The sequence below is a fragment of the Palaemon carinicauda genome, chromosome 28, assembly GCF_036898095.1.
Source record: "Palaemon carinicauda isolate YSFRI2023 chromosome 28, ASM3689809v2, whole genome shotgun sequence".
Taxonomy (NCBI): Eukaryota; Metazoa; Arthropoda; class Malacostraca; order Decapoda; family Palaemonidae; genus Palaemon; species Palaemon carinicauda.
In genome coordinates, this window is record NC_090752.1 from 99394870 (window position 1) to 99413720 (window position 18851).

An 18851-nucleotide genomic window follows, 5' to 3' on the forward strand; every position below is an offset into this window, starting at 1 on the left:
GCGAGATGTATTGGTCGGACGAGTGAAAGATGATGATTGCTGGAAGCGCCGAACTCGCTAGTGAGATATCGAAGCTGAACCCAGCCTACAAGCTACCTCGTTCTCTTGTTCTGACAAACCATACTCCAACGGGCTAGAGAAAGGCACAGATGAGTTCAATAACCTTCTCAACGCCCCGCATGGCAGAGACCACTTGGTAGGACCAAACCCGCAAATGAGAAAGGTGTCCCTTGAGAGGAGCAGGAACAAGCATTGGACTTTGCACCCCCTCCACCAGCCGAGCTAGCTCAGAATGAGGTAGTGCACTGTCGTCAGCCCACTGAGCAGGGTCAGCCGCAAGCGGCTTTCTCGATGAAGACAATGAGGATGCAGGAGCAAACACTTCCACAGGTCGAAGCACTAGAGACTCCGCCGGTGTGAAACCTTTGGAATTTTTAAAAGGAAGACCGATGTCAACCTCTGAAGGAGACAGTATACACTTCCCCTGTGACCCCAACAGCACAAGCCCCAGAGGACCTTCCTTCGACAGGGAACCAGCAATCCCTTAGGAGGCCCACAACTGGTGTACATCATCTATGAGGAAAGACCCCTAAGGTGGAGGGTAGTGCTGCTTTGCAAGGGGAAGTAGTGAAGTCCTCCAGTTACAAGAGTTGTCCGGGTGTTAAAGGGTCACCGCTTCTACTCAATTGTTCCCATGGGGAGGCCGATCAAGCAGGGGCTTTGGGTAGAGATCGAGAAGCAGAAGGAAGTCGAGGTTTCTTCCCCTTTGAGGATGATCCTGAAGGAGACAAATTTTTTCTCGACTTCTCCTGCCTTCTAGCAAACCTCTCCCACTGGGAGGATGACCACTCGTGGCCTTCTGTGTGGTATCCTCCTGTGTACAAGGGTGTCCTCTGCATGTCAGGCACAGGAGTAAGGGTCGGTCTCAACTGGAGATATGAAGGTGATGAATTCACGCCCCTTAGGTCCAGGATAAGTTCGCATGTCTGCCTAGAAGAAATGTGGTATCCTCCTGTGTACAAGGGTGTCCTCTGCATGTCAGGCACAGGGAGTAAGGGTCGGTCTCGACTGGAGATATGAAGGTGATGAATTCACGCCCCTTAGGTCCAGGATAAGTTCGCATGTCTGCCTAGAAGAAATACTCACACCTGAAAATGCAAGAAAAATCACTAAAGTTTAGTCAATGGCCTGTCAGTGTTAAGCGGTAAAGAGACAACGTCCACTCACAACCGAGCAAAAATAGAAAAGTGATGAGAAAACACAGGTGTGTGTGTGAGGGAGGTAGCCGGTACTATCCCCTAAAGTATATTCCTCTAATAAAGAATGAAAGTGTTTGTATTAGTGGCGGAACAAAGATAAGACTGAGTTTTGAGTTAGTTTGAAGCATGGTAGTTACTCCGATGCCTTTGCCTCCTACCCCATTACAATGTTTTATGAGTCTGTAGGTACTCAAACTTAATACAGAATTAAACTAGAAGGACAAAGTTTAATTGATGAACTAGTCGGAATAGACCAGCTGTATGTCAAGAGAGCAATACAAAGAACCCTTTATAAATACCTAATCAGGTGAAGCACAGGATATTCTACAATCAATATCCCTCATTAGACTCTTTAAAACTTAGCACAATATTGTACAGCAATTTGGCAATGAAGACCTTTTTGCTTAGGAGTAGAAAGAAATGACTAGAATCTATTTTGTTACCAACAAAAGCATCAGAAAGACTATTTAGAGGCACCTTTGTGCATGAATACATAAATCAGTTAAAATCTAAAGTAGACTTGTGCTAGGAATCTTCGTAATGGCCCCACACACTATCAGAAACACGGATCAAAAATGAAAAAAATTTATAAGGATAATACAATAAGAAATATTTGTTGAGTTTTATTATAAAATTCACAATATTTTACAAAAACACATTGTACTGTTAAAAAAATTCAATGGAAATACGAGTTAATTCCTACTCCACACTACCTCACACTTTTTAAGGCTGAAAGGAAATGATATGTAAGTACTGTGCTTCAAGTACTTAATCTTTATACAAGCTGTGCCTTTAGACTTACACACCAAGGGTTAATATTGCCAACTAACCACTTAACAAAATGATAATAAGTGATTATCCATTATTCAGTTACCTGCATACAAAAATTCATATATCTTGATATTTTTTCTTTTATATTTCCTTAGTGGCAAAATTAATCAAATAAACCTTAAAAGCAAAGGAGAATAAAAAGCGATGGTCTGTAAGTACTGCAATTTCTGCTATGTTGTGCACTGTATGATATATTGTGCATTTAAAAGCCAACGGCTTCTGTCAGGAAGAAACTGGTTAAAAAAAATTAGTTGTTTCATATAAAAAATTGTCAATTCCTTTCTTCTGAAAACATTCATTTTATTTTGTATTAAAAAAAACCGTAAAAACAAATCCGATTGGAAAATCCTGACATATATTTGCATCTCATGTTCATGAATAAAGAATAAATGCTAAACATGGCCAGCCTCTAAATTTTCTTATAAGAAACTCACAGGCGTAGCATTATCAACAAACATTCGTACCTTTATAACAATACTGTGCACTTTCCAAATGTTTGTGAGTAGAATGTATGTAAATGCACTGATGAAGAATGAGAAAGACTATTCAGGTTTTTTACCAATTGACATAATCTACATATACAAAATATTAATATTGCCAAAAGTATACTAAGAATAAATTACCTACTAGAGGCACTTCCAATAAGTCTGCAGTGTTACAGGTCACATCCCGTACACAAATTTGTAACCTTAAAGAGATCAATACTTTACCAAAATTAAGATGGCAAAACTATACACAAAGTCAGATCCCTACACTATGTTTCATAAATGCAATTGAATACTGAATGTTTCTAGTTTCTGGGCACAAGATAAAAACTTTGAAAAAAAAAGAGTGGAATGACATATACCATATGTTATCAAACATAAAGCAACTTGGAGAATACAAGAGTAAAGTTTGCATATTATTTTCCTGAATCATTCAATTATATTACCTGCAAAGAGAATAACTAATATCATGATAGTAGTAAGTAAAAGAAAAAATACTTTTTAAAAAGGAAAATCTAAGTATAACAATAAAGAGCACCTTTAAAACAGGCTAAATATCAACATATAACGAATGAATAAACCAAAGAAAAGTGAATGCATTCCACTTGGCACATACTGAAAATACCTCTGGCTGGTCACTTAATATGAAAAACTAGAACACACTGAATAAGAAAATATTCTTGTGCAAAAAATGCCCATCATTTAGCAATAAGTGATTCAAACCCTTTTTTGGGGGGACATTCTACTTCAAACTTGAGCTTTGTCCTATTTTTGTTAATAACTTTTCTTTACTTCCTAAACTGGATTCAGTTTACTATTGTACGGCTGACAACTCATGCAAGCTATCTTTGTGTTAAGCTAGAAACAGAACTAAGTTATTGGTCCTTATATGTGTATTGCATACTGTATTGCACTGACATTTTTCTTGACTGACTACTTAAAACACAATCTATGCATTTTACTTAATAAAATTTCTATTTCCTACACATGTGAATAGCAGTACTTGTCATCAGGAACACTATCTTTGACTGCTCAAATTTTCATTAATGCTTTCACAAAATGAGATTCTTCAAAAACTAACTCACGGTTTATTCACCAATCATTACATATAAATTTCCTCATAACTGATTAACTTCTATGAGACCTTTGTTTACTTACAGGAAGAAAAGCAAGTACAGTAAAGCACTCACAACTATGAAACTAGATGCAACATTAGCCCATATGCTGTTGTCAAGGTTGGTACAAAAGAAAATGGAAGCTCAATAACCACCTACCATCTAAAGGGGCAAATGATATGAATTGATCAGCATGCTCACAGCCACGCCACCTGTATATATACATATGTCTGTACAATTATTTCTTCTAGAGCATACATAATAGACTCAATGCACATCATGAACAGCCATTTATTTTGCAAGTTATACATGGACCTGAGGTCAGCCTGATCACCAGGAAAAACAACTAAGCCATTAAACTTCCCCACAATAAGTAGGGTGTTCAAGTATGTCTGTGCATATAAATACAAAGGCATTTCTTACTACATTATGAGTGACAGAATCTACATTTATTTTCATACCATTACCTAATGTGGGAATCTTTACTTCTGGAAAGGTGAGGATGAAAAGCAGCTTGATGATTAATTTCTCAAATGCATTAAACTTACATCATAAAAAAGCACCTATGGTGAAGAATTTGTTGATGGTTTCACATTGCTTCTCTGTGGAATTGACATTTGACTGACAGAACTACATGTAAACCTAGTATCCTCACACGCAAAGTTATAAATAATATTTACATCCTACAAACTTCGAACACAATAATCAAGATAGTAAAAATTTGTATATGTAATGCATAATAGTAATTACCACCAACATAAGACTCACTATTCATATCCCTATCATAATGCCATAATCACAAATATACAACACTCATTCTGGAGTATTGTATTTACAAGAGAAGGATATTTGGAAGAAAATATACAAATTCCTATTTGATAGTATATCTACATAATCACTATTAATGGAACTTGAAAATAAGGATCAAGAGTAAAGTGGAGTGAACATTCTAATAAGAGGAATCATCAAGTTGAATCCAATAAAAACTAAAATGGAGTAGTCAACTGGAATCTTTAGCCTAATGCTGTACATATCACAGATATTTTAGGACGCAAGGGTCCATTAATTAAATATGTGGCAGTAACATAATGACTTCCTTCAATTTTTTACAATTCTTTCTATAGTTAACAATGAGCCATCCATATCTAACATAGGATATCACAAGTTTAACAAAGACTTACTATAATAACTTGTCTTTTCTTATCAGTTATGTACCCTTATGCGTACTGACTATACAAATGAAGAAAAACCAGGCAAGGGGGCCCTAGACCCAGCCATGTTGTTCATAATGATTTGGCCTCCATTAAGACTCATGACAGCACTACCCTCTGCCTCAGAGTCTGTATAGCTTGAGTAATTTCGAACTGGTTTCTGGCGTCGCCAAGATTGACGGAAGGTTTCGTTGACATTGGCGTAGTGGTTCACGAAGGAATGGGGCTCTGAATGATGTGATTCATTCTCACTCTCAGATTCCTGCTGTAAGAAAAGAAAAGTAAAAAGTTAAATTAAATAATGACTTTATGACAAAAAGAATTAGACATTAAAGGGCCATATAACATTTTTAGGATAGATAAAAGACAAATAAATCTTTCTTTTGTCTATTTGTATATATACCACATCTAAGGTAAATTTCTTTATGGGGTGCTCCTTAATTTTTGTACTCGGTACCAAAATTTATTAAACTAAATTTATGCCTGAAGTACGGTCAGGTGCATAGTTACAGTTTTAATTGTTCTAATAAAATAAAGGGTACTACCATAAACTACCATTAGATTTTTACACACATTAACCTCTTTAAACTATTTTTCATTGGAAAATAGGGAAAAATAACTCATTTAGTTATCCTCAATCTTTCATATCTAAATCAAAGTATTCGGGAATTCACCAAATTTTCAAGTGATTGATTTCAAAAATTGAAAATCCAAAGAGTATTAGAAAAAGCATTAAAATGTAAATATCTATTGTTTGAAACTTCATACGGAAATGACCAATTTTAAAAGTAATTTGTATTTTTCCTACCTATATAAATAGGAATCCTTTAAAATTGAGGGAACATGTCTTCAGCAGAGCTGGAACGAGCGTTGAATTATTCAACGAGGCAGTTAACAACAGATGGTGAGCTTGGGAGAGTACTCATGGTCGCCCACCTGTCAGAACTCTTCACTTTTGACCTTCAGTTCAATATACAAATATACAACTCTTTTGTCCATTATAACCCTTTTACCCCCAGGATATTTGGAAATTTCCAACCCTTAACCCCCAGGGGGTTATTTTTTTCCCAGCACATTTTGCAGTATATTTTTTTTAAATTGCTCTAACAGCCTTAATTTTTGTCATAGAGAGGTCAGGTTGGTCTCATTCTCTTGGAAAATGCCTGAATTTTCTCAAAAAATTATAAAAAATATGAAGAAAATTTTTTTTTATAGCATTATTTTGCAAGGACGTACCGGTACGTCCATGGGGGTAAAGTGATGGCTTTTGTGAAACGTACCAGTACGTCGTTTGGGGGTAAAAGTGATAATAGGGGGACTCACTATTGGCAGGTCGGAAATCCCCCAATAACCGAAACTAGCTGGTTCATTTTCTTCCCTGGATGTCTCAATGTGCCTGGTACCATACAGGACCAAAGTAAAAGACTCGAGCAGCCTCTTATCTGTCTATCATAGAAATGAAAAGGTTGATAAGGCATGTCCTGTCCATGAAGACTGCTAAGTTGTCAAAGGAGGGATCCCTTCTCCAGAAGGGGATAGGATTCTGTAATGATATACCTGAGGTATGATGATTAATGGTTTAGTATATACTCCACCATATCTCTTCATCTAAGGATGATGGGATAGATACTTCTCTAGATTCTAAAGAATGGGGCTCGGAAGAGTAATGCTTTGATCAGTTCATCCTCAAGAGGGGACAGAAATATGAAGGAGAAAAGCCAATTCTTCTTCCTTTCATTCTAGACTTACATCTATGCATCACCATAAACAAGATACTTACTATCCTCTTTGGGAGCTGGGCTGGTTACACAACTACTTGAATAGTCACCATAGGCCCAAGCACAAACGTATCAAAGAACTTGTGGGTATACTCCCATGGATAAAAAAAGCCGTAAAGGTGGTCTGCTGTATACACACCCTAGCGTTCTACACCTGGCTGATTGCAAGACTCTTCTTGAAGGCATGGGTGGGACCTAAACCCTTAACTTCATGAGCTCTGGTCCTAGATGGTATCTTGACCCTCTCAGCAGTTGCACTGTATTCTTTACAGATCATCTCAAACAGCCTTAGATGACATATCATTTAGAAATAGCACCACGCAGCCATCACATGACACAAGATCATCATCTCTATAACATCAATTGAGGCATAACAGAGAGAGGAAATGGAGGACTTGAACCTAGAGTTGTGGAACGACGGGTTCTAAGTTCTGAGCACGAAACCTGGGAGAAAACTAAAGATTTCCTTTCATCACTCAGTGTGGGTAACTAAGTAAGAAAGACCATATAACTGACATAATCTCTTTGCTGGTACTATGCTAACAATATGACAGTTTTGAGAATCAGATACCTGTCTGTCACTTCCTCAAAGGCTCAAAGAGGATATGTGTAAGAGTCTCGAGAACAAGGGTAACTTCTCACTCCGGAGGCCTGAGGTCTCATGGTAGGCAAGACTGCTCAAAGCTCATCACGAGCATAAACAACACCCTTGAGGAAGAGTTCTATACCCTTCTCAGTAGCAAGTGAAAGGTGCTTCACTAAACAAAGAAAGAAGGGGAAACCAACGATCAGCACTAGAGATGCTCAGACTGGAGAAGTATCTCTTCTTGGACACCAATGGCAGAAGATAGCCTACTTTCTCTGGTAGTCAGCTGCAGAGGACCATTGTAGGTACCCAGAAAGGTGCACACAATCAGGTGATCTCATGGGTGTTGGAAGGGATCTTCGAACACAGCCCATGGGTCTAGAACGGGAGAGCAAAATATAAGAACTTCCTGTTTAGCCCCTGGTGAACAGGTCCACCCCCAGAAAACACCAGAAAACCCCACAAAGGCAAAAGCCTCTGTGCTATACAAGGATGTGGAGACAACTCCCACCTTATAATCTTCCCCTGCTATTGAATGTGTCTGCTAGTACCTTGTCTACAAGATACCTGGTTGACAAATCTATGGTGTAGAGTACTGCCCAGATGTGATTCTGCTTCATCACAGAGAGATGTGAGACCATTGACGTAAACCACTCTGGCAGTATTGTTCCTCATCAACACTACCAAGTATAGCATTATTATTATTATTATTATTATTATTATTATTATTATTATTATTATTATTATTATTATTCGCTAAGCTACAACCCTAGTTGGAAAAGCAGAATTCTATAAGCCCCAGGGCTCCAACTGGGAGAAACAGCCCAGAGAGGAAAGGAAATAAGAAAATAAATAAACTGTATGAAAGTTAATGAATAATAAACACAAAATATCTTAAAATCAGAAACATTACAATAAATCTGTCACATATAAACTATGTTATGCCAGCCTGTTCAGTATAAAAGTATTTGCTGAAAGTTAAATTTCAGAAGTACCTCCTCAATCATTCTTGGAATGCCTGCAGTACTAGAAAGGCTGCTGAATTTTAAAAACAATGATTTGCAGATGCTTTCCTTCTTCTGACTACACCTCAGAGATGACCAAGTCATTCAGGTGTGTGGCCCACCCCTTTCAACGCATACAAGAACAGTTGCATGTCCTTGGGCAGAGAATAGAGTGGGACTCACCTGGTGAGGTTTTCATAGTTCAGCCACTTGAGACTCCTGTCCCGCTGGAACAGGAAGGAAAAGAAGATTCCTAGAGGCTGACCAGTGATCCTTCAAACATCACTGAAGAGATCTTTGGTGAAAGTGCCTGTGAGGATAAATTTCTCCAGTGACGAAAGGTTGCAAAGATGACTCCTGGTGCTGAGCTGGAAGTTGTCTTTAAAGGAAACAGTCACACTACTTTAAGCTTGCTGATGCAATCGCCTGATGGAAATACTCATGTTGATGCAATGTCTATCAGCATGCCAAGTATTTCAACCTCTGCTTGGGTATAAGACTTAATTATTCTCAGTTTATCCCAATCCCTAGATCATGACAAAAAGTGAGATGATCTTGATCCTGTACCAACTGCTCCACAGATCAGACCAGGATCAGCCTTTGCGAATAGGCCAAAACTGCTCCCAAGGTGAACACCTGATGAGTAGTGATGCACAGGTATTTAAAAGGAAGTGCACTTCAGGTCCATTGAAAGCATGAGATCTCCCTCACTGATGGAAATCAGCACAGACGTACTGTTTCCATCCAGAACTTCATTTGACAGGCAAAGTTGTTCAGTGGAGGGAGGTTGATGACCAGTTTCCATTTCCCAGTTGACTTCTCCACCAGGAAGTCAACTGTAGAAACCTGGAGACATGTCTCAAACAACTTTGAGCTCATTCTTCAATATACCTACTACCTCTGTCCACTAGGGCAGGGCTTATGGCAATGTTGAAGAATCGGATGAGAACTTTATCAGTGTGTGAGATGGGGGGAGGGGCAGTCCTGAAATGCTAATAAGTTGCTATCCTGAAGGACACTCAATACTCAAGGTTTGGCCCTATGTCTCCGCACGGTTACCCAATGGCATGACAAGCATACCCCTACTCTTAGCAGCAGGCAGCGTTTCCTTCTCCGTTTCTTCTTCCACCACCTTGTGTTCTGTAAGAACCAGATCGGATGGCTCGAAAGGGCTTTATCGGGAAGGAGTTGTGAACTGTCCTAATAAGGGTTTTGGAAAGGTCCCAGGGGGCCCTTCCTTGCAACTGATCCTACAGGCATAGCTGAACCTTAGGGTCCAGCCGTAAATCATTGTGAAGGTCCCGGGCCATTAAAGAAAAAGGGAGTCCTGTGAAATAGTTTCCCACTTCCTAACTACCACCTGCACATGACTTCTCAGAAGAAGAGACTTGGTCGCCCGTACCAATGAATTCCTTAGCAACAGAGTTATCTCTAAACCAACTTGCTTTGAGAATTGGGACATCAATGAATCCCTCCTCTTCAGATTGATTGGTTGACTTGAAGTTTTTTGGCATCCCTCCTCTTCAGAACCCAAATGGCCCACAGCTCTGCAAACTGGTGTGCCAGGAAGGTTACTGCCTTACTACCAGACAGCACGAGACTCCTGTACTTCTCTAGAGAGACTAAGGTTAATAACGCTGTTGACTTGTCGAAGTACGTCAGCCCACCTGACGACTTGTCAAGCCATATGGCAGATTGGAGAGAGATAATGGCAGACAATTCCATGGTCCTTAACTCAAAAGGATGAGAAGGATGTGCCTTCTACCTTGAGCCTCTCCAAGGTGAGTGCACACACCTATGGGTCAACCTGCACAGATGAAGACGTAGCAAGCTCTGGTGCATAGAACCTTCTATGCCTTGAGAGTGGTGGGGACAAGATCTTATTTGACCAAATGGAAACGAGAGAGTTTTCAGATCCACATATCTGTTCGTCAACTCAATCTGGAGCCAAATTTGCCAGATCTGACAAAGGCAATTCTAGGGACGGCCTCTACCCTTGAGGCGCACCGAATTGTCAATCAATAACCCAAGTGCCCGAGAAGGCGGAGCCAAGATCGCTTCCCCCAGACTGTTACACTGACAAATGAGTGCAAGGACGTACACAAAGGAACATTCCAACTCGGCCGCAACTCGATCTGGTAATAAGTCAACCTATGTTTAATTACCATAAGTCTGTTATGCTGTGTCATGATGCTGTAATCATTATATGTCATGTTATATCAACAAAAATCTTTTGCTTTTGTAAAAAGTGTCAATCAAATAAGACACAAAATAAACTTACACTGCACAAAGCCATTATGTTTGTGATCAGCTGATCTAAAGCTGCTGCTACTGTACCGAGAATATGTGTACATACCAATAACAAAGAGTATCTCTCTCTTTCTTTCTTAGAAGTGCCATGCAATACATATGTATAGCAAAAGAAGAAGTACTGTACTTCCATGCCATGCATCACTGGCGTCACCATGGGAGACACTGGGGGCGAGGTAGCCTTCACTATCAGCTCCCTTAATAACAATGTCATAGAAGGAGGACCAAGCCTTTCTTAGGTCAAACTCGTTGGTGGAAGTTTACACAGTAACAGGAGTTTCCAGTTTTTGATGGGGTGCAGCACTCACTGGCGGAACTATATACGTCACTTGAGCATGAAAAACCTGTTTACATAGATACAAGTCTTTTCACTCCTGCCGCATACTCCCCAAAGATCGAGCCAGAGGCTTATGCTCAGAAGCAGCAGTAGCAGTCGCACTTGATGAGGGTAAGAAGGAGGTGAAAGACTTCTTCTGTGACTTCTTGGGTATTACCAAAACAGATACCGGTGAAGGCTTACCTCTTTTCTTCCCCCTTCAAAGTATATGCCTTCCACTGCACAAGAGGCCACGACCTACACTAGACACAATGGGATAATTGAGAACAATAGGCACACAGAGAGTGTGGATTTACAGCCGGTAAATGGGTTAAAACGTCCACCCTTTCCTGACAAGTATGAATTTCTTGTCTCACATCCATATTCATAAACAACAGCCAGCATTCCCTTCTTGTTAGAAAAAGAAAGATTGAATATTTTGCTAAGGGTGCAACAGTACAGTACATTCATACACATTGTGGCCGTAGACAAAAGTGAAGACCTTTTGAAAGGTGGGGGAGGCGCGGCTATTCGCTTGTGCCCACCACCTGTCGTTAAGTACCTTGTTAACGAATTCAGCCATCATTCCAGCTCTGATGAAGACATGTTCCTCTACTGTATTCCAAAGAACAAAAGGTTTGTGTATATGCAGGAACAATCAAAATGTAGTTAAAGTTATAAGTAATGCTGTTTTACTTTCTCTACATTTAGGCACTGACAACAGATTATGTAACAAATGCTGTGCAAGAAAGGCCTTAGTAAATGGGTTAGTAAAAGGAGAAAGCCTCTTATTCAACTTAGGCATATCATATGCCCTATGACTAAGGGATATACCTATTCTTAAAAGAACTACTCAGTCCACCTTCCCTGCAAAAGCCGCTCCTCAAACGGAAATATTTGCTAAACTTTTCATCACCAGTTGGTAAGCCATTGATTGAAACACTTCCATGTGTAGCTCTCAAACTATTTTTTCTTTATACCATCGGGATTATCTAGCCTGTTTTTTTATATCTGATCTAAATAGCTACAGATGAAAGGAAATTTTGTTCTTAATTCTTAAACATTGAGTGAGAATTATGTCTTTAATGAGTAGTAATGGGGCTGTGTTAAATTAGAAGTTGTTAGCCCAATTTTCTTTTAAGGGTTTGGATCTATTACCAGATATACTCTATAATGTAACTGTAGATCCCCTTTTCCATTTTTTAAACAAAAACCTCCAGTGTTTGGGCACTTGAAAACCATAAATTTGAATATGGTCTAAATACAAGTGATGATTTTGTATGAAAAATGTTATTTTGATAATAAAATAAATTTTTGAATATACTTACCCGGTGATTATAATAGCTGCAACTCTGTTGCCCGACAGACAACTCTACGGTAAAAACTCGCCAGCGATCGCTACACAGGTTGCGGGTGTGCCCAACAGCGCCATCTGTCGTCCAGATACCCAGTACTCAATGTAAACAAAGACTCAATTTTCTCCTCGTCCCACTGCGTCTCTATTGGGGAGGAAGGGAGGGTCCTTTAATTTATAATCACCGGGTAAGTATATTCAAAAATTTATTTTATTATCAAAATAACATTTTTCAATATTTAACTTAGCCGGTGATTATAATAGCTGATTCACACCCAGGGGGGTGGGTAGAGACCAGCAATATATGTTTACACTTTTATGAGCTAAGAGTTTTTATTTCATTTTAGAAGTTATCAAAATAACAAAAACAAAATAAATAGGTACCTGGTAAGGAAGTCGACTTGAACAATTACTCTGCCTTTTAAGTACGTCTTCCTTACGGAGCCTCGCGATCCTCTTAGGATGCTGATCGACCCCTAGGATCTGAAGTATCAAGGGTTGCAACCCATACAACAGGACCTCATCAAAACCCCTAATCTAGGCGCTCTCAAGAAATGACTTTGACCACCCGCCAAATCAACCAGGATGCGAAAGGCTTCTTAGCCTTCCGGACAACCCAAAAACAACAATAAAAACATTTCAAGAGAAAGATTAAAAGGGTATGGAATTAGGGAATTGTAGTGGTTGAGCCCTCACCCACTACTGCACTCGCTGCTACGAATGGTCCCAGTGTGTAGCAGTCCTCGTAAAGAGACTGGACATCCTTTAGATAAAAAGACGCAAACACTGACTTGCTTCTCCAATAGGTTGCGTCCATTATACTTCGCAGAGATCTATTTTGCTTAAAGGCCACGGAAGTTGCGACAGCTCTAACTTCGTGTGTCCTTAACTTCAGCAAAGCTTGGTCTTCCTCACTCAGATGGGAATGAGCTTCTCGTATTAACAGTCTGATAAAATAGGATAAAGCATTCTTTGACATAGGCAAAGATGGTTTCTTAACTGAACACCATAAAGCTTCAGATAGGCCTCGTAAAGGTTTAGTTCGTTTTAAATAGAACTTAAGAGCTCTCACAGGGCATAAGACTCTTTCTAGTTCATTGCCTACCATATACGATAAGCTGGGAATATCGAACGATTTCGGCCAAGGTCGAGAAGGTAGCTCATTTTTGGCTAGAAAACCAAGTTGTAGAGAACATGTAGCTTTTTCTGACGAAAATCCTATGTTCTTGCTGAAGGCATGAATCTCACTGACTCTTTTAGCTGTGGCTAAGCATACCAGGAAAAGTGTCTTTAAGGTGAGATCTTTCAGGGAGGCTGATTGTAGCGGCTCAAACCTGTCTGACATGAGGAATCTTAGTACCACGTCTAAATTCCAACCAGGTGTAACCAAACGACGCTCCTTCGTGGTCTCAAAAGACTTAAGGAGGTCCTGTAGATCTTTATTGTTGGAAAGATCTAAGCCTCTATGCCGGAAGACCGATGCCAACATGCTTCTGTAGCCCTTGATAGTGGGAGCTGAAAGTGATCGTTCTTTTCTCAGGTATAAGAGAAAGTCAGCTATCTGAGCTACAGAGGTACTGGTCGAGGATACAGATACTGACTTGCACCAGTTTCGGAAGACTTCCCACTTCGATTGGTAGACTCTAAGGGTGGATGTTCTCCTTGCTCTAGCAATCGCACTGGCTGCCTCCTTCGAAAAGCCTCTAGCTCTCGAGAGTCTTTCGATAGTCTGAAGGCAGTCAGACGAAGAGCGTGGAGGCTTTGGTGTACCTTCTTTACGTGTGGCTGACGTAGAAGGTCCACCCTTAGAGGAAGACTTCTGGGAACGTCTACTAGCCATCGAAGTACCTCGGTGAACCATTCTCTCGCGGGCCAGAGGGGAGCAACTAGCGTCAACCTTGTCCCTTCGTGAGAGGCGAACTTCTGCAGTACCTTGTTGACAATCTTGAACGGTGGGAATGCGTATAGATCTAGATGCGACCAATCTAGGAGAAAGGCATCTATGTGTATTGCTGCTGGGTCTGGGATGGGTGAGCAATATATTGGGAGCCTCTTGGTCATCGAGGTTGCAAAGAGATCTATGGTTGGTTGGCCCCAAGTGGCCCAAAGTCTCTTGCATACATCCTTGTGGAGGGTCCATTCTGTTGGAATGACTTGCCCCTTCCGACTGAGACAATCTGCCATGACATTCAAGTTGCCTTGGATGAACCTCGTTACTAGAGATATGTTTTGACCTTTTGACCAGATGAGCAGGTCCCTTGCGATCTCGTACAACGTCAGTGAGTGGGTCCCTCCTTGCTTGGAGATGTACGCCAAGGCAGTGGTGTTGTCCGAGTTCACTTCCACCACTTTGCCTTGAAGGAGAGACCTGAAGCTTTTCAAGGCCAGATGTACTGCCAGTAGCTCCTTGCAGTTGATATGCATTATCCTTTGACTCGAGTTCCATAGTCCCGAACATTCCCGACCGCCTAATGTCGCGCCCCAGCCTACGTCCGATGCGTCCGAGAAGAGAACGTGGTTGGGAGTCTGAACAGCCAGGGGAAGACCCTCTCTTAGGCTGATACTGTCCTTCCACCAAGTCAGGCAAGACTTCATCTTCTCGGAAATGGGGATCGAGACCGCTTCTAGCGTCTTGTCCTTTTTCCAGTGAAATACTAGGTGGTATTGAAGAGGACGGAGGTGTAGTCTTCCTAATGACACAAACTGTTCCAGGGATGATAGCGTCCCTATCAGACTCATCCACTTCCTGACTGAACATCGTTCCTTCTTCAGCATGTTCTGGATGCATAACTGGGCTTGGCTTGTTCTGGGGGCCGACGGAAAAGCCCGAAAAGCTAGACTGTGAATCTACATCCCTAAATACACAATAGTTTGGGATGGGACCAGTTGTGACTTTTCCATATTGACAAGGAGACCCAATTCCTTGGTCAGATCTAGAGTCCACTTTAGATCCTTCAGACAGCGACGACTGGAAGAAGCTCTGAGAAGCCAGTCGTCCAAATAGAGGGAGGCTCGGATGTCCGCTAAATGAAGGAATTTGGCTACATTCCTCATCAGCCTCGTAAACACAAGAGGAGCTGTGCTTAAGCCAAAGCACAGGGCTTGAAACTGGTAGACAACCTTTTCGAAAACGAATCTCAGAAAAGGTTGGGAGTCCGGGTGGATGGGGACGTGGAAGTAGGCGTCCCTTAGGTCTAAAGAGACCATCCAGTCTTCCCTTCTGACCGCTGCTAAGACTGACTTTGAGGTCTCCATGGAGAACGTCTGCTTTGTGACAAAGACATTCAGAGCACTGATGTCTAGCACCGGCCTCCACCCTCCTGTCTTCTTTGACACCAAGAAGAGTCGGTTGTAGAATCCCGGAGATTGAAGGTCCGAGACTCTGACCACTGCTCCCTTCTCTAGTAAAAGAGACACCTCCTGTTTCAAGGCTCGTCTCTTGTCTTCCTCTCTGTACCTGGGAGAGAGATCGATGGGAGACGTTGCTAGAGGGGGTTTCCGTACAAACGGGATCTTGTACCCCTCTCTGAGCAACTTCACAGATTGTGCATCTGCGCCTCTCTCTTCCCAGGTCTGCCAGAAGTTCTTGAGTCTGGCTCCCACTGCTGTCTGAAGAAGCTGGCAGTCAGACTCTGCCCTTAAAGGACTTGGTTCCTTTCTTCTTTCCTCGTTTCCCTTCGGCACGAGCACCTCCTCTGCTGGAGGCTCTGCCACGAAAGGGCGGAATAAAACGGGACGCTGGAGTGTCCATCCTTGGTCTAGCTGACAAGGTAGGCAAAGGGGTAGCTTTGCGAGCGGAGGACGCAACAAGATCGTGAGTGTCCTTCTGTATCAATGAAGCGGCTATTTCCTTAATCAGGTCTTCTGGAAAAAGGCACTTGGAAAGAGGAGCAAAAAGAAGCTCGGATCTCTGGCACGGTGTAACTCCAGCTGAAAGGAATGAGCATAGGTTTTCACGCTTTTTAAGGACTCCGGACACAAATGATGCAGCAAGCTCACTAGACCCATCACGTATGGCCTTGTCCATGCAGGACATAATGAGCAAGGAAGACTCTTTCTCTGTCGGAGAGATCTTTCTGCTTAGGGCTCCTAGACACCAGTCTAAGAAGTTAAAAACTTCGAAGGCCCTAAAGATACCTTTCAAAAGGTGGTCCAGGTCTGAAGATGACCAACATATCTTTGAGCGTCTCATGGCAAGGCGTCGGGGAGAGTCTACGAGGCTTGAGAAGTCGCCCTGGGCAGAGGCAGGAACTCCCAAGCCGAGAACTTCTCCCGTGGCATACCAGACGCTCGATCTAGAAGAGAGTCTAGCAGGGGGAAACGTAAAGGCTGTCTTCCCTAAACTCTTCTTGGACTGCAACCATTCTCCTAACACCCGCAAAGCTCTCTTGGACGAGCGTGCGAGGACGAGTCTAGTAAAGGCAGGAGTGGTAGACGGCATGCCTAACACAAACTCTGACGGAGGAGAACGAGGAGCCACAGAAACAAACTGGTCCGGAAACATCTCTTTGAAAATGGCCAAAACTTTCCTAAAGTCCAAAGAGGGTTGAGAAGACTTAGGCTCGTCCAATTCTGATTGTGGTTCATCTATGTGTGCAGCAACATCATCATCAGAAAGTCCCTCATCCGATAACTGATGAGGAAACGGCAACGGAGTGGGTAACGGCTGGTTCGCTGAGTCCGGTCGCACGGGTGCATGCGTGACTGAGCCGGACGCAACGTCATGGAACAGCTGCCCAGTCTGTGAACTGGCAACAACCATGGCAGCGCGGGGACGCACAGCGTCTACTCCAGACTGTCTAGACTGATGTGGGTGCGCAGTGGAAACCACACTGGGTTGCGGAGGTTGACGCACCGCGTCAAAACAAAGCAACTCTGACGGTTGGTGAACCTCCCGAACGTCAACGGAGACCTCCGTGCGTCGCTTAACGTCAACATGCGGCTGGCAGATCACACTGGAACGCATGGGTGGCGGAACTCTCTCAACTGGTGTGCGTGAGAAGGTTACCTCAGCATCCACAGGACGAACAACCGATCGTGTGGAAGGTTGTAGGCTAGGTACTGCACTAGCTGGTGTGGCAGCAACCTTCTCCGCACGAAAGTCCTGCATTAGAGACGTTAGTTTAGACTGCATGTCTTGCAGTAGAGACCACTTAGGGTCTACAGGAGCAGGTGCGGCGACAGACGGTGTTACTGTCTGAAGCGGTACCGCTTTGCCTCTCTTAGGCGGTGAGCAGTCATCGGATGACGGCAGCGAGTCCGAACTGACCCAGTGGCTACAACCGGGCCGTTGGACTTGCGCTGAAGGGACCGACTTGCGTTTAAGCGGTCGTGAGACCTTGGTCCAGGGTTTCTTGCGAGAAACACCTTCCGAAGACGAGGTATAAATGGGCTCTCTCGTCTTAGTTAGGTAGGGGCGATCTTGGGTAGATACGCCCGATACCACGGAGGGAACGTCTGTTCGCTGATTAAAGCCTCTCGAACCCATTTGTCGTACGACATTGCTTCTCCCCTGGACTTGGGAGCTTGCAAGAGGTCCCGGACTAGGAGGACGACAGGCACGAACAGACGAACCCTCAAGCGCAACACTATCCACAACACTATCACTCGGCATTTTAGCACTTCCCACTGCACTTTTGCACTTAAGCTCCCTCACATCCGCCATGAGCTGATTACGGTCACTAGCAAGGGACTCAACTCTCTCACCCAGAGCCTGGATGGCACGCATCATATCAGCCATCGAAGGTTCCTGAGTGCCAGGAGGGGGGTTAGGAGCAACCACTACAGGGGAAGGAATAGGTTGTGGGGCATGAGGAGAGGATATATCAACAGAACGAGAAGAACTTCTCCTAACTCTCTCTCTCTCTAGCCTACGTGTATACTTTTGGAATTCGATAAAATCGAATTCCGAAAGCCCAACGCACTCCTCACACCGATCTTCCAATTGACAGGTTTTATCCCGACAATTGGAACAAACAGTGTGAGGGTCGATAGAAGCCTTCGGAAGACGCCTTGAACAGTCCCTAGCATTGCACTTCCTAAATTTTGGGACTTGTGAAGGGTCAGCCATTTTGAATTGGTCAAAGGGAAATTCAAAAACTATCAAAAAGTCATCAACAAAGAATCCGTTATCAAAAAGAGTTCAAGGATTTGTGTGAAGAGAAACCCTGCACAGCGAAAGCTCAAAACTAGAATAAAGTACTTCACCAATTAGTTGTGAAAAAACTCCAGTTTAGCAACAGCGAGTAAGTACGTCTTGTCGATAGCTCGACAGAGAGAAAATTGAGTCTTTGTTTACATTGAGTACTGGGTATCTGGACGACAGATGGCGCTGTTGGGCACACCCGCAACCTGTGTAGCGATCGCTGGCGAGTTTTTACCGTAGAGTTGTCTGTCGGGCAACAGAGTTGCAGCTATTATAATCACCGGCTAAGTTAAATATTGAAAAATTAAATTATATCAATAATTAAATTTTTATCAGAAATATTTCTCGACAGCTGGATAAATGTTTTCAGATATCTTTTTGCTGTACATCACTGAAGCCATTTTAGATGTAAAAAACTATTAAGCATAACAATAAACATAATGAAAAAACAGACTGT

General features: G+C 42.3%; 1 protein-coding gene across 8 annotated transcripts in view; it reads right to left on the minus strand.

Moving 5' to 3' along the window:
• Positions 1 to 1869: 1869 nt before the first annotated feature.
• sdk (sidekick cell adhesion molecule) overlaps positions 1870 to 18851 on the minus strand; it is a 223097-nt gene continuing 206115 nt past the window's right edge. For 6 of the 8 annotated variants that reach the window (XM_068352203.1, XM_068352200.1, XM_068352198.1 and 3 more), the window contains one exon: positions 1870 to 5166. In XM_068352203.1, the coding sequence (XP_068208304.1) occupies positions 4921 to 5166 (246 nt within the window). In that variant the 3' untranslated portion in view covers positions 1870 to 4920. The remainder of the gene's footprint in view (positions 5167 to 18851) is intronic. The other 2 variants (XM_068352202.1, XM_068352197.1) reach the window with 1 other exon arrangement.